The 15,651-nt window shown below is 47.7% G+C and overlaps 1 protein-coding gene across 1 annotated transcript in view; it reads right to left on the bottom strand.

Moving 5' to 3' along the window:
* Positions 1-3,070: 3,070 nt before the first annotated feature.
* The window catches only part of LOC144603191 (hepatic and glial cell adhesion molecule-like), a 66,689-nt gene continuing 54,108 nt past the window's right edge, over positions 3,071-15,651 (bottom strand). Inside the window, exon 7 of the mRNA XM_078416369.1 lies at positions 3,071-3,374. Coding sequence (XP_078272495.1) covers positions 3,277-3,374 — 98 coding nt within the window. The 3' untranslated portion in view covers positions 3,071-3,276. The remainder of the gene's footprint in view (positions 3,375-15,651) is intronic.

The following is a 15,651-nucleotide window of genomic DNA, read 5'->3' as shown; positions in this document are numbered from 1 at the left end:
GGGAAGGGAGAAGTGGGTGAGTGCAGATGGGGTACAAGGTAAAGGGGGTGGGTGGGAGGAAGGGAGGGAGGGAATAAAGGAGAGGGGAGTTATTGGTTACCTGACAGTGAAGAATTCCATGTGTCGGAAGGAACTGCAGATGCTGGTTTAGACCGAAGATAGACACAAAAAGCTGGAGCAACTCAGTGGGTCAGGCAGAGTCTCTGGAGAAAAGGAATAGGTGACGTTTCGGGTCAGGATGCTGCCTGATGAGCATCTAGAGATGTTGCCCGAACCGCTGAGTTACTCCAGCCTTTTGCACCTATCTTCAGTAAAGAATTCAATTCTTCACATGGCACGGTGGTACAAAGGTAGAAATGCTGCCTTACAGCGCCAGAGACCAGGGTTCAATCCTGACCACAGCTGCTCCCGAAACTCTGTACGCAGTTGATACTTTCTCCCCGTGACCGCATGGGTTTTCTCCGGGTGCTCCGGTTTCCTCTCACACTCCAAAGACGTGCAGGTTTGTAGGTTAATTGGCTTCAGTTAAATTGTAAATTGTCCCGTGTGTGTAGATTTCAAGATTTCAAGATCAATTTATTGTCACGTGCACCAATTAAGGTACAGTGAAATTGGAGTTACCATACATCCATACTAAGTAAAAAGCAACAAGACATGCAGCCACAGAAAATAAAAGTTAACATAAACATGTAACGGACTGCAGGTAGACCCAAATGCAGCACACAGAACCAAGGAAGTAGTTTTAGAATGAGCTTTATTTCTACCTGGTCGGGGACAGAAGACTGAGGCGATCACCAGGGCTACGACGAGGCATGAGGGTCAGCAACGGGAAATCATTCCAAGAGAGAATGCTGGAGAGTCTTGCATGAGGGCTAAGAACAATCTGGCAAAGAGAGTGTGTGTGTGTGTGTGTGTGTGTGTGTGTGTGTGCAGGAAGGGTTTATATGCTGGCTTGATTGGTGATCTGGAGCAGGTGAGTGAACAGGTGAGGGGAGTTGGCTTAACGTGGTGGGCGTGGCTGGCAGGTGAGTGAACAGGACAGACTGAGTTACTCCAGTACGGTACGGCGGCACGGTAGCGCAGCGGTAGAGTTGCTGTTTTACAGCGAATGCAGCGCCGGAGACTCAGGTTCGATCCTGACTACGGGTGCTGCACTGTAAGGAGTTTGTACGTTCTCCCCGTGACCTGCATAGGTTTTCTCCGAGATCTTCGGTTTCCTCCCACACTCCAAAGACGTACAGGTATGTAGGTTAATTGGCTGGGTAAAGGTAAAAATTGTCCCTAGTGGGTGTAGGATAGTGTTAATGTGCGGGGATCGCTGGGCGGCACGGACTTGGTGGGCCGAAAAGGCCTGTTTCCGGCTGTATATATATGATGATGATGACTGTGACAAAATATCCACCACAGCAGATTCCACATTCCTCACTGCTGGAAGGTAATAAAGTTCAATCAGATTCCTCTTTGTGTTCACCCGCGGTCAGGGCTGTTGAACCGTCCGCTGTCGCCGCTGTCGCCGCTGTCAACTGTCCAAGGCCCTCGTGTCGGGACGATCAAAACTCCCGGCGTCGGGACGGTTGAAACATTCTCCGCAGCGTGGAGCTCCCGAGTCGGCCTCTTCTCACCAGAGACCGCGGGCTTCACGGTGTTAAAGTCCACAGGCCCCGCGGTTGGAGCTCTCCGCAGCCGATCCTCGGCAAAGGATCGCAAGCTCCGCGATGTTAAAGTCCGCGCCGTGCCCGTGGCTTGAAGCGCCGGGTCGGTCTCCAGTAAAGGCCGGCAACTCCTCGATGTTAGGCCGCAGTGGGGACGGAGATACGATACGGGGAAAAATCGCATCTCTGTCGAGGTAAGAGATGGAAAAAAAGTTTCCCCTAATTCCCCTCCCCCCACCCCCAACATAAAAACAAACCAAGCAACACTAAAACATAATTTTAACACATACGTAAAATAATAGAAACTAGAAAGGGCAGACAGGTTGTTGACGAGGCAGCCAGTGCTGGTGGCGCCACACGGTGGTTAGAATAGTGTTAGTTTGCAGGGATCACTGGTCAGTGCAGTCTCAGTGGGTCGAAGGGCCTGTTTCCATGCTGTATCTTTAAACTAGACTACCCTAATTCAATACCTTGAGTAAAAGAGGGTCTCGACCCGAAACGGCACCCATTCCTTCTCCCCAGAGGTGCTGACTGTCCCGTTGAGTTACTCCAGCATTTAGTGTCTATCGTCAATGTTCCTACCGTTGGCTTGTAGACTACCCAAGTGGAATATGACAGAGGAACCTTCGAAGGAGGCTGTGAATGAAGCTTGAAAGGGCTGCAAATGCCTGGCTGGTCAGGCAGCATCTGTGGAGGGAGTAACAAAGGTTTCCGGTCTGGAGACAGATCAAACAGATCCAGCTTAAGTTCTGTTCGCTACAACAACCGGGGAATGTAGTGGTGTGTCGGAAGCAATTGCAGATGCTGGTTTAAACCGAAGATAGACACAAAATGCTGGAGAAACTGTGGGACGGGCAGCATCCCTGGAGAGAAGGAATGGGTGACTGTTTGCTAGGTGAGGACGGGAAGCTGGTGTGACTTGGGTGGGGGAGGGATGGAGTGAGAGGGAATGCCGGGCTGACTTGAAGTTAGAGAACTCCATTGTCAGAGCGAGGTTAAACGTATATTGGAGGAACAGCACCTTATATTTCGCTTGAGAAACTTGGTGGAGTGGATGTCGTGACAGGAACACCGGCCCCTTCACAGAGGAGGATGTGGCAGCCGGAATGATCACAATCTCTTTCCAATTCTGAGAAAGGGCCTCAGGCCAGTGCACACTCCAGTAAACTGTGATGCAGCCCCCAAGCTGAAGTGGTTTTATCAATGAGCTGCAGCAAGTGTGGCTGGTGATAAGACCCTTGCTGTCAGCAGGTTCCTGATTAAAGTTTAGTTTAGTTTATTACGATACAATACCATACCATAGAACTTTATTCATCCCAGGAGGGAAACGGATCTGCCAACAGACATAAAAACACAGAATATATGAAACAAAGTGACGTGTGTAAAGGGTGGGGGGGGGGGGGGGGGGGAAGGGGAGTCAGTCTACCCCATGACAGAAGGAGGAGGAGTTGTCCAGTTTGATAGCCACAGGGAAGAAGGATCTCCTGTGGCGTTCTGTGCTGCATCTTGGTGGAACCAGTCTGTTGCTGAAGGTGCTTCTCAGGTTGATCAGTGTGTCACGGAGGGGGTGAGCTGTTATTGTCCGGGATGCTCCGCAGTTTTAGGAGCATCCTCCCCTCCAAGATCACCTCCCATGAATCCAACTCCAAATCCGTCCCCAGGACGGAGCCAGCCTTCCTGATGAGCTTGTTGATGTTGTTGGCGTCCGCGGCCTTTGCCCTGCTGCCCCAGCACAGGGCAGCAAGGCAGGAGAAAGACAATACATGAATACAATCGAGCCATTACAGCGTATAGATACATGATAAGGGAATAACGTTTAGTGCATATAATATGCGATTATAGAACTGCTGTGGCTTGCACGCCAATAGTCGCCTGGGTTGGGCGCCATCTTGGAATGTATCAAGCTACCCACAGTGCAAGGTAAGGGGTGGAGGGTACTGCACCGAGGAGTCCCCTGCAACCTGGTTCTCTCGCGGTGCACAGACTCGCCAGCAGCCTGCCACGCTAGAGGGCTGGAAGAGTGTGTGTACCACGTGTACACGGTGTGTGGGAATCTGTGTACCACGTGTACATGGAGTGTGTGAGTCTGTGTACCACATGTACATGGAGTGTGTGAGTGTGTACCACGTGTACATGGATTGGTGAGTCTGTACCACGTGTACATGGAGTGTGTGAGTGTGTACCACGTGTACACGGAGTGTGTGAGTCTGTGTTCCACGTGTACATGGAGTGTGTGAGTCTGTGTACCACGTGTACATGGAGTGTGTGAGGTTGCAACCCCTGTTCCAATATCTAAAGGGGCTGCTCCTCGCCTTGTGGCTGCACTTCACACCCACCATCCTCATCGTTGGACACCCTGTGCGTAGGGGAGAGGGCAGGGCTGAAGATGTCCTGGTTGGGTTGCTCCTGGGCCTGGCCAAGATGGCCGCCCGCCAGTCACGGCGCCAGGCGGAAGAGGGCTCTGCCCGAGCCGGCTGCCTGCCCCTTTTCCGGGGTTACGTCCGCGTCCGGGTGGCGTTAGAGAGGACCACGCGCTGTCCACGGGCACCCTGGGGGATTTCTGGGCACCGCGGGGGGTGGAACGCATCCTGGACTAGGAGTGTAAGATAGTTGTATAATAGGTTATTGTTTGTCTTGTATTATGGTGGTGGGTTCTGTTTTGGTTTTATTGTATTGTAAATATTATTTTAATATTTGAATATTTTTAATTAAAAAAAGATAAAGCATGTAATTTTTCTACAAAGATGTTTGTACAAATCTGTACAAAGAGGACCCGGCTTGGGGGGACCGCCGTGAGGGAGGGGGGGGGGGGGGGGGGAACCTGGCGCAAATACCTTGTAACTTTGTCAGCGCCCTTTACATTCCTTGCGTGTATGCAAGCAAAGAATTTCACTGTGACTTGGCACATGTGACAATAAAGCATTCATTCATTCAGATACAACATTGGAGTCTGATTAAAGAAATTTCAAAGAGGCAGCTTAAAGAAACAGTGAAATGTCTTCAAATATATAAACTTATTTTGAAGCGTTTCTGATGAGTATTCTTTTTAATATCATTCCTTTCCAGGGGACATGTTTTAAAAGTTGTTAAAATGGAATGCCTAATAAAATGGTACAAGGTCAAGAACAAAGCACGATTGTTTGTAAAAATAGTTCAATTAAAAGAATGTGCTGAAATAAATATGCATTGAAAATGGCTGCACAGCCACAGGCCTTTCCGGCCCACCCTGTTTATGCCACACATCATGTCAAGATAAACTAATCTCTGCTCTCGCATGATTATATTGCTCCATTTGCTGCATCTTTATGTGCCTATCCCATAGCCTCGTAACTTCCCTTAACAACTTCTCCTTTGACTCCTCCCACTTCCTCCAAACCAGAGGCGTAGCTATGGGCACTCGCATGGGCCCTAGCTATGCCTGCCTCTTTGTCGGGTACGTCGAACAATCCCTGTTCCGGATGTACACCGGCCCCATCCCCGAACTCTACCTCCGCTACATCGACGACTGCATTGGTGCTACCTCTTGTACCCATGCAGAACTCACTGACTTCGGACACTTCACTTCCAATTTCCATCCTGCTCTTAAATATACTTGGACTATCTCCGACTTCGCCCTCCCATTTCTGGACCTCACCATCTCCATCACAGGAGACAGACTAGTGACGGACATCTGCTATAAACCCACTGACTCGCACAGCTATCTGGACTATACTCCTTCCCACCCTGTCTCCTGCAAAAAGTCTATCCCCTACTCCCAATTCCTCCGTCTACGCCGCATCTGCGCCCTGGATGAGGTGTTTCACACCAGGGCATCAGAGATGTCCTCATGCTTCAGGAAACGGGGCTTCCCCTCTTCCATCATAGATGAGGCTCTCACTAGGGACTCTTCTACATCCCGCAGCTCCGCTCTTGCTCCCCCTCCCCCATTCGTAACAAGGACAGAATCCCACTCGTTCTCACCTTCCACCCCATCAGCCAGCGTTTCCAACAAATCATCCTCCAACATTTCCGTCACCTACAATGGGACCCCACTACTGGCCACATCTTCCCATCCCCTCCCCTTTCTGTGTTCCGCAGAGACTGTTCCCTCCGTAACTCCCTGGTCCACTCGTCCCTTCCTACCCAAACCACCCCATCCCCGGGCACTTTCCCCTGCAACCGCACGAGATGCAACACCTGTCCCTTTACCTCCCCCCTCAACTCCATCCAAGGACCCAAACAGTCTTTCCAGGTAAGACAGAGGTTCACCTGCACCTCCTCCAACCTCATCTATTGTATCCGCTGCTCTAGATGTCAATTACTTTACATCGGCGAAACCAAGCGCAGGCTCGGCGATCGTTTCGCTCAACACCTTCGCTCAGTTCGCCTTAACCAACCTGATCTCCCGGTGGCTGAGCACTTCAACTCCCCCACCCACTCCCAGTCTGACCTTTCTGTCATGGGCCTCCTCCAGTGCCATAGTGTGGCCCACCGGAAATTGGAGGCTCAGCTCCTCATATTTCGCTTGGGCAGCTTGCAGCCCAGCAGTATGAACATTAACTTCTCCAACTTTAGATAGTCCCTCGGTCCCTCTCTTCCCCTCCTCCTTCCCAGATCTCCCTCTATCTTCCTGTCTCCACCTATAATCCTTCCTTTGTCCCGCCCCCCTGACATCAGTCTGAAGAAGGGTCTCGACCCGAAACGTCACCCATTCCTTCTCTCCTGAGATGCTGCCTGACCTGCTGAGTTACTCCAACATTTTGTGAAATAAATACCTTTGATTCATAGCCTCATAAAGTACACTATGGTATCTGCCTCCACCTCTACCCTTGGCAGCGCATTCAATGAACTATTAGTGAATTAGTTTAATTCATTATCAGCGAAAAGGTGATTGAGGTGCAGTGAAAAGCTTTTGTTGCGTGCGAACTAGTCTGGAGAAAGACAATACAGGATTACAATTGATTCATTTCGATACGGAATCAAGGGGTATGAGGAGAAAGCAGGAACGGGGTACTGATTTTGGATGATCAGCCATGATCATATTGAATGTTGGTGCTGGTTCAAAGGGCCGAATGGCCTACTCCTGCACCTATTTTCTATGTTTCTATATTTACAGTGTATACCTCCATGATAAGGAATAACGTTTAGAGCAAGGCAAAGCCAGCAAAGTCCGATCAGGGATAGTCTGAGGGTCACCAAAGAGGTCGAACCATATTCTTAAACTGACCCCTGGTTCTGGACTCCCCCAACACGGGGAACATTTTTCGTGCATCTAGCCTGTCCAATCCTTTAAGAATTGTATATGTTTCCATAAGATCCCCTCTCATCCTACTAAATTCTAGTGAATACAAGCTGAGTAGGTCCATTCTTTCATCATATAATAATAATAATAATAATACATTTTATTTATATAGCGCTTTTCATATACTCAAAGACGCTTTACAGAGATTTTGAGAACATAGGGAAATTAATAAATTAATAAATAGATAAATAAGTAAATAAATAAATGAACAGAGAAAGGAGACAGTAGGTGAGGTGACCTTCAGTGGTTGAAGGCAGTACTGAACAGGTGAGACTTCAGCGATGTTTTGAATGTGGTGAGTGTGGGGGAGTCTCTAACGGTTTGGGGTAGTGAGTTCCATAGGGTGGGAGCAGCGATGGAGAAAGCCCTGTCCCCCCAGGATCTGAGTTTAGTCCGGATGTGGGGGGATAGGAGATTGGCAGCGGCAGAGCGGAGGGTGCAGGTGGGAGTGTGCCTGTGGAGGAGGTCGGTCAGGTAGGATGGGGCCAGGTTATGGAGGGCTTTGTAGGTTATGAGGAGGATTTTGTACTGGATTCTCTGGGGGATGGGGAGCCAGTGGAGTTTATAAAGGACGGGGGTGATATGGTCACGGATCGAGGTGTGTGTGAGTAGACGGGCAGCGGAGTTTTGAATGTATTGAAGTTTATTGATGATTTTTGAGGGTGCGCCATAGAGGAGGCTGTTGCAGTAGTCCAGACGGGAGGTGATGAAGGCGTGGATGAGGGTTTCTGCAGCTGTGGAGGAGAGGGATGGACGGAGACGGGCAATGTTTTTGAGGTGGAAGAAGGCTGTCTTTGTGATGTGTTTGATGTGTTTGTCGAAGGAGAGGGTTTGATCAAGGATGATTCCAAGATTCCGGATGTGAGGTGAGGTGGATACTGGGAGACCATCAATGTTGAGGATGAAGTTTTGGGTGGATTTGGTGAGCATTTTTGGACCAATGATGATGATTTCCGTCCTGCCATCCTGGGAATTAACCTGGTGAACCTGTGCTGTTCTCTCAACAGCAATAATGTCCATCCTCAAATTAGGAGACCAAAATTGCACACAATACTCCAGGTGCGGTCTCACCAGGGCCCTGTACAACTGCACTAGGCTCTCCTTGCTCTTAAACTCAAATCCTCTCGCAATGAATGCCAACATGCCATTAGCTTTTTTCACTGCCTGCTGCATCTGCATGCTTACTTTCAAAGACTGATGTGCCAGCACACCCAGGTCTCGTTGCACCTTCCCTTTTCCTAATCTGACACCATTCAGATAATAATCTGCTTTCCTGTTCTTGCCACCAAAGTGGATAACATCACATTCATCCACAGTATACTGCATCTGCCATGCATGCATCTGCATCTGCCATGCATCTGCCCACTCACCCTTGCTTGGTCTCATTGGGCCAAATGTCCTGTTTCCATGCTGTGTTTCTAACTGAACTGAACTGGCAACATAAGGCCAGAACACAGTTTAAGAGAGATAATGAACAAAGAAGGCATTTCCAATCCATAGATACTGTACATGTCACTGAATCAAGAGGAGCATGTGACAGGACATGACACAATTAGTCGAGGAAATCGCTCAAGTGGCTTATTTAAGGAATAGTTTGGTCTGCAAGAAACTAAATGATAATAAGGAACTGCACAAGAAGAAACAGAACTGGTAAGGACTGACACGTCAAGCCTACTTCCCAAAAAACAGGGATCATAAGCTCATGTGATAGGAGTAGAATGAGGCCATTTGGCCCATCACTCCGCCATTCAATCATGGCTGCTTTATTTCTCCCTCCTAACCCCATTTTCCTGCCTTCTCCCCATAACCCCTGACACAGGTACGAATCAAGGATCTGTCTATCTCTGCCTTAAATATATCCACTGACTCACGGATGAAATTGCTATTTAGACAATAAGAACAAAGGGGAAAAGTGCAAACAGTGTGTATGTGTGCGAGCGTGTGAGACAGCTGCACCTATTTTCTATGTTTCTATATTTACAGTGTATACCTCCATGATAAGGAATAACGTTTAGTGCAAGGCAAAGCCAGCAAAGCCCGATCAAGGATAGTATGAGGGTCACCAAAGAGGTCGAACCATGTGCCAAATGGAAGGGTATTAATATAGATGGTGGTGCTGGAATAAACAGGCATCTGGTACAGAATTAATGCATTAAATCTACCAGGGAGCAGCTGAGAAAGTAAAGTGCTCAGTTGGGGCACCGTAGACAGCAAGATCGATAAAGCTTTTCGCTGCACCTCGGTACACCTGACAATAAACTAAACTGAACTGTGCCAGAAGTTTTTCGCTCATATTTCATTTGGGTGGCATTATGAACCCCACCAACATGAACATGGACTTTAACTTGAAGTAACCCTTGCTTTCCCTCCCTCTCCATCCCTCCCCCTTTCCAGTTCTCCAACCAGTCTGACTGTCCCCCAGATTACATTTTAACCGCTTTGTTCTCCTAGCTAACAATGATCTCTTGTACATTTTCCTTGAACCTCGTCTCTTTTGATGTCTCGTTTTCACACCTTACCTTTCCTTATCCCTGTGTCTCCCCCTCCCCTGACTCTCAGTCTGAAGAAGGGTCTCGACACAAAACATCACCCATTGGTATCCAGAGATGCTGCCTGTCCCATTGTGTGCCTACAGCATTTTTGTGTCGATCACCAGAGGTTTCCCTGCTGTGCAACATTGTGACAGGTAGCGCTGCTACTTGACAGCGCCAGACACTCGGGTTCGATCCTGACCCCGGGTGCTGTCTGTGTGGAGTTAGCATGTCCCACCTGAGGTCGCGTTGGTTTCCTTCGGGTGCTCCAGTTTCCTCCCACATCCCAAAGACGTGCAGGTCTGTTGGTTAATTGATCCTCTGTAAATTGCTCCTGGTGTGTAGGGAGTGGGTGAGAAAGTGGGATAACATGGAACTAGTGTGTGAACGGGTGATAGGTGGATAGAAACATAGAAACATTAAAAAAATAGGTGCAGGAGTAGGCCGTTTGGCCCTTCAAGCCAGTACCACCATTCAATATGATCGCGGCTAATCATCTAAAATCAATACCCCGTTCCTGCTTTCTCCCCACATCCCTTGATTCCGTTAACCCTAAGAGCTAAATCTAACTCTCTTGAAAACATCCAGTGAGTTGGCCTCCACTGCCTTCTGTGGCTGTGAATTCCACAGGTTTATAACTCTCTGGGTGAAAAAGATTTTCCTCATCTCAGTACCAAATGACCTACCCCATATTCTTAAACTGACCCCTGGTTCTGGACTCCCCCAACATTTTTCCTGCATCCAGCGTGTCCATTCCTTTAAGAATTGTATATGTTTCCATAAGATCCCCTCTCATCCTTCTAAATTCCAGTGAATACAAGCGCAGTCGATCCATTCTTTCATCATATGTCAGTCCTGCCATCCTGGGAATTAACCTGCACTCCTATGCTGCACTCTCTCAACACCAATAATGTCCATCCTCAAATTAGGAGACCAAAATTGCACACAATACTCCAGGTGCAGTCTCACCAGGGCTCTGTACAACTGCAGTAGGACCTACTTGCTCCTAAACTCAAATCCTCTCACAATGAATGCCACCATGCCATTAACTTTCTTCACTGCCTGCTGCACCTGCATGCTTACTTTCAGAGACTGGTGTGCCAGCACACCCTGGTCTCGTTGCACCTTCCCTTTTCCTAATCTGACACCATTCAGATAATAATCTGCTTTCCTGTTCTTGCCACCAAAGTGGATAACATCACATTCATCCACAGTATACTGCATCTGCCATGCATGCATCTGCATCTGCCATGCATCTGCCCACTCACCCTTGCTTGGTCTCATTGGGCCAAATGTCCTGTTTCCATGCTGTGTTTCTAACTGCACTGAACTGGCAACATAAGGCCAGAACACAGTTTAAGAGAGATAATGAACAAAGAAGGCATTTCCAATCCATAGATACTGTACATGTCACTGAATCAAGAGGAGCATGTGACAGGACATGACACAATTAGTCGAGGAAATCGCTCAAGTGGCTTATTTAAGGAATAGTTTGGTCTGCAAGAAACTAAATGATAATAAGGAACTGCACAAGAAGAAACAGAACTGGTAAGGACTGACACGTCAAGCCTACTTCCCAAAAAACAGGGATCATAAGCTCATGTGATAGGAGTAGAATGAGGCCATTTGGCCCATCACTCCGCCATTCAATCATGGCTGCTTTATTTCTCCCTCCTAACCCCATTTTCCTGCCTTCTCCCCATAACCCCTGACACAGGTACGAATCAAGGATCTGTCTATCTCTGCCTTAAATATATCCACTGACTCACGGATGAAATTGCTATTTAGACAATAAGAACAAAGGGGAAAAGTGCAAACAGTGTGTATGTGTGCGAGCGTGTGAGACAGCTGCACCTATTTTCTATGTTTCTATATTTACAGTGTATACCTCCATGATAAGGAATAACGTTTAGTGCAAGGCAAAGCCAGCAAAGCCCGATCAAGGATAGTATGAGGGTCACCAAAGAGGTCGAACCATGTGCCAAATGGAAGGGTATTAATATAGATGGTGGTGCTAGAATAAACAGGCATCTGGTACAGAATTAATGCATTAAATCTACCAGGCAGCAGCTGAGAAAGTAAAGTGCTCAGTTGGGGCACCGTAGACAGCAAGATCGATAAAGCTTTTCGCTGCACCTCGGTACACCTGACAATAAACTAAACTGAACTGTGCCAGAAGTTTTTCGCTCATATTTCGTTTGGGTGGCATTATGAACCTCACCAACATGAACATGGACTTTAACTTGAAGTAACCCTTGCTTTCCCTCCCTCTCCATCCCTCCCCCTTTCCAGTTCTCCAACCAGTCTGACTGTCCCCCAGATTACATTTTAACCGCTTTGTTCTCCTAGCTAACAATGATCTCTTGTACATTTTCCTTGAACCTCGTCTCTTTTGATGTCTCGTTTTCACACCTTACCTTTCCTTATCCCTGTGTCTCCCCCTCCCCTGACTCTCAGTCTGAAGAAGGGTCTCGACACAAAACATCACCCATTGGTATCCAGAGATGCTGCCTGTCCCATTGTGTACCTACAGCATTTTTGTGTCGATCACCAGAGGTTTCCCTGCTGTGCAACATTGTGACAGGTAGCGCTGCTACTTGACAGCGCCAGACACTCGGGTTCGATCCTGACCCCGGGTGCTGTCTGTGTGGAGTTAGCATGTCCCACCTGAGGTCGCGTTGGTTTCCTTCGGGTGCTCCAGTTTCCTCCCACATCCCAAAGACATGCAGGTCTGTTGGTTAATTGATCCTCTGTAAATTGCTCCTGGTGTGTAGGGAGTGGGTGAGAAAGTGGGATAACATAGAACTAGTGTGTGAACGGGTGATAGGTGGATAGAAACATAGAAACATTAAAAAAATAGGTGCAGGAGTAGGCCGTTTGGCCCTTCGAGCCAGTACCACCATTCAATATGATCGCGGCTAATCATCTAAAATCAATACCCCGTTCCTGCTTTCTCCCCACATCCCTTGATTCCGTTAACCCTAAGAGCTAAATCTAACTCTCTTGAAAACATCCAGTGAGTTGGCCTCGACTGCCTTCTGTGGCTGTGAATTCCACAGGTTTATAACTCTCTGGGTGAAAAAGATTTTCCTCATCTCAGTACCAAATGACCTACCCCATATTCTTAAACTGACCCCTGGTTCTGGGCTCCCCAACACGGGGAACATTTTTCGTGCATCTAGCCTGTCCAATCCTTTAAGAATTGTATATGTTTCCATAAGATCCCCTCTCATCCTACAAAATTCTAGTGAGTACAAGCCCAGTAGATCCATTCTTTCATCATATGTCAGTCCTGCCATCCTGGGAATTAACCTGGTGAACCTATGCTGCACTCTCTCAACACCAATAATGTCCATCCTCAAATTAGAAGACCAAAATTGCACACAATACTCCAGGTGCGGTCTCACCAGGGCCCTGTACAACTGCAGTAGGCTCTCCTTGCTCCTAAACACAAATCCTCTCGCAATGAATGCCACCATGCCATTAACTTTCTTCACTGCCTGCTGCACCTGCATGCTTACTTTCAGAGACTGGTGTGCCAGCACACCCAGGTCTCGTTGCACCTTCCCTTTTCCTAATCTGACACCATTCAGATAATAATCTGCTTTCCTGTTCTTGCCACCAAAGTGGATAACATCACATTCATCCACAGTATACTGCATCTGCCATGCATGCATCTGCATCTGCCATGCATCTGCCCACTCACCCTTGCTTGGTCTCATTGGGCCAAATGGCCTGTTTCCATGCTGTGTTTCTAACTGCACTGAACTGGCAACATAAGGCCAGAACACAGTTTAAGAGAGATAATGAACAAAGAAGGCATTTCCAATCCATAGATACTGTACATGTCACTGAATCAAGAGGAGCATGTGACAGGACACGACACAATTAGTCGAGGAAATCGCTCAAGTGGCTTATTTAAGGAATAGTTTGGTCTGCATGAAACTAAATGATAATAAGGAACTGCACAAGAAGAAACAGAACTGGTAAGGACTGACACGTCAAGCCTACTTCCCAAAAAACAGGGATCATAAGCTCATGTGATAGGAGTAGAATGAGGCCATTTGGCCCATCACTCCGCCATTCAATCATGGCTGCTTTATTTCTCCCTCCTAACCCCATTTTCCTGCCTTCTCCCCATAACCCCTGACACAGGTACGAATCAAGGATCTGTCTATCTCTGCCTTAAATATATCCACTGACTCACGGATGAAATTGCTATTTAGACAATAAGAACAAAGGGGAAAAGTGCAAACAGTGTGTATGTGTGCGAGCGTGTGAGACAGCTGCACCTATTTTCTATGTTTCTATATTTACAGTGTATACCTCCATGATAAGGAATAACGTTTAGTGCAAGGCAAAGCCAGCAAAGCCCGATCAAGGATAGTATGAGGGTCACCAAAGAGGTCGAACCATGTGCCAAATGGAAGGGTATTAATATAGATGGTGGTGCTGGAATAAACAGGCATCTGGTACAGAATTAATGCATTAAATCTACCAGGCAGCAGCTGAGAAAGTAAAGTGCTCAGTTGGGGCACCGTAGACAGCAAGATCGATAAAGCTTTTCGCTGCACCTCGGTACACCTGACAATAAACTAAACTGAACTGTGCCAGAAGTTTTTCGCTCATATTTCGTTTGGGTGGCATTATGAACCCCACCAACATGAACATGGACTTTAACTTGAAGTAACCCTTGCTTTCCCTCCCTCTCCATCCCTCCCCCTTTCCAGTTCTCCAACCAGTCTGACTGTCCCCCAGATTACATTTTAACTGCTTTGTTCTCCTAGCTAACAATGATCTCTTGTACATTTTCCTTGAACCTCGTCTCTTTTGATGTCTCGTTTTCACACCTTACCTTTCCTTATCCTTGTGTCTCCCCCTCCCCTGACTCTCAGTCTGAAGAAGGGTCTCGACACAAAACATCACCCATTGGTATCCAGAGATGCTGCCTGTCCCATTGTGTATCTACAGCATTTTTGTGTCGATCACCAGAGGTTTCCCTGCTGTGCAACATTGTGACAGGTAGCGCTGCTACTTGACAGCGCCAGACACTCGGGTTCGATCCTGACCCCGGGTGCTGTCTGTGTGGAGTTAGCATGTCCCACCTGAGGTCGCGTTGGTTTCCTTCGGGTGCTCCAGTTTCCTCCCACATCCCAAAGACGTGCAGGTCTGATGGTTAATTGGTCCTCTGTAAATTGCTCCTGGTGTGTAGGGAGTGGGTGAGAAAGTGGGATAACAGAGAACTAGTGTGTGAACTGGTGATAGGTGGATAGAAACATAGAAACATTAAAAAATAGGTGCAGGAGTAGGCCGTTTGGCCCTTCGAGCCAGTACCACCATTCAATATGATCGTGGCTAATCATCTAAAATCAATACCCCGTTCCTGCTTTCTCCCCACATCCCTTGATTCCGTTAACCCTAAGAGCTAAATCTAACTCTCTTGAAAACATCCAGTGAGTTGGCCTCGACTGCCTTCTGTGGCTGTGAATTCCACAGGTTTATAACTCTCTGGGTGAAAAAGATTTTCCTCATCTCAGTACCAAATGACCTACCCCATATTCTTAAACTGACCCCTGGTTCTGGACTCCCCAACACGGGGAACATTTTTCGTGCATCTAGCCTGTCCAATCCTTTAAGAATTGTATATGTTTCCATAAGATCCCCTCTCATCCTACAAAATTCTAGTGAGTACAAGCCCAGTAGATCCATTCTTTCATCATATGTCAGTCCTGCCATCCTGGGAATTAACCTGGTGAACCTATGCTGCACTCTCTCAACACCAATAATGTCCATCCTCAAATTAGAAGACCAAAATTGCACACAATACTCCAGGTGCGGTCTCACCAGGGCCCTGTACAACTGCAGTAGGCTCTCCTTGCTCCTAAACACAAATCCTCTCGCAATGAATGCCACCATGCCATTAACTTTCTTCACTGCCTGCTGCACCTGCATGCTTACTTTCAGAGACTGGTGTGCCAGCACACCCAGGTCTCGTTGCACCTTCCCTTTTCCTAATCTGACACCATTCAGATAATAATCTGCTTTCCTGTTCTTGCCACCAAAGTGGATAACATCACATTCATCCACAGTATACTGCATCTGCCATGCATGCATCTGCATCTGCCATGCATCTGCCCACTCACCCTTGCTTGGTCTCATTGGGCCAAATGGCCTGTTTCCATGCTGT

Source organism: Rhinoraja longicauda, chromosome 19 (assembly GCF_053455715.1).
Source record: "Rhinoraja longicauda isolate Sanriku21f chromosome 19, sRhiLon1.1, whole genome shotgun sequence".
NCBI classification, from domain to species: Eukaryota; Metazoa; Chordata; class Chondrichthyes; order Rajiformes; family Arhynchobatidae; genus Rhinoraja; species Rhinoraja longicauda.
The sequence above is the reverse complement of the archived record's forward strand: the minus strand, read 5'-3'. Positions and strand labels throughout refer to the sequence as shown.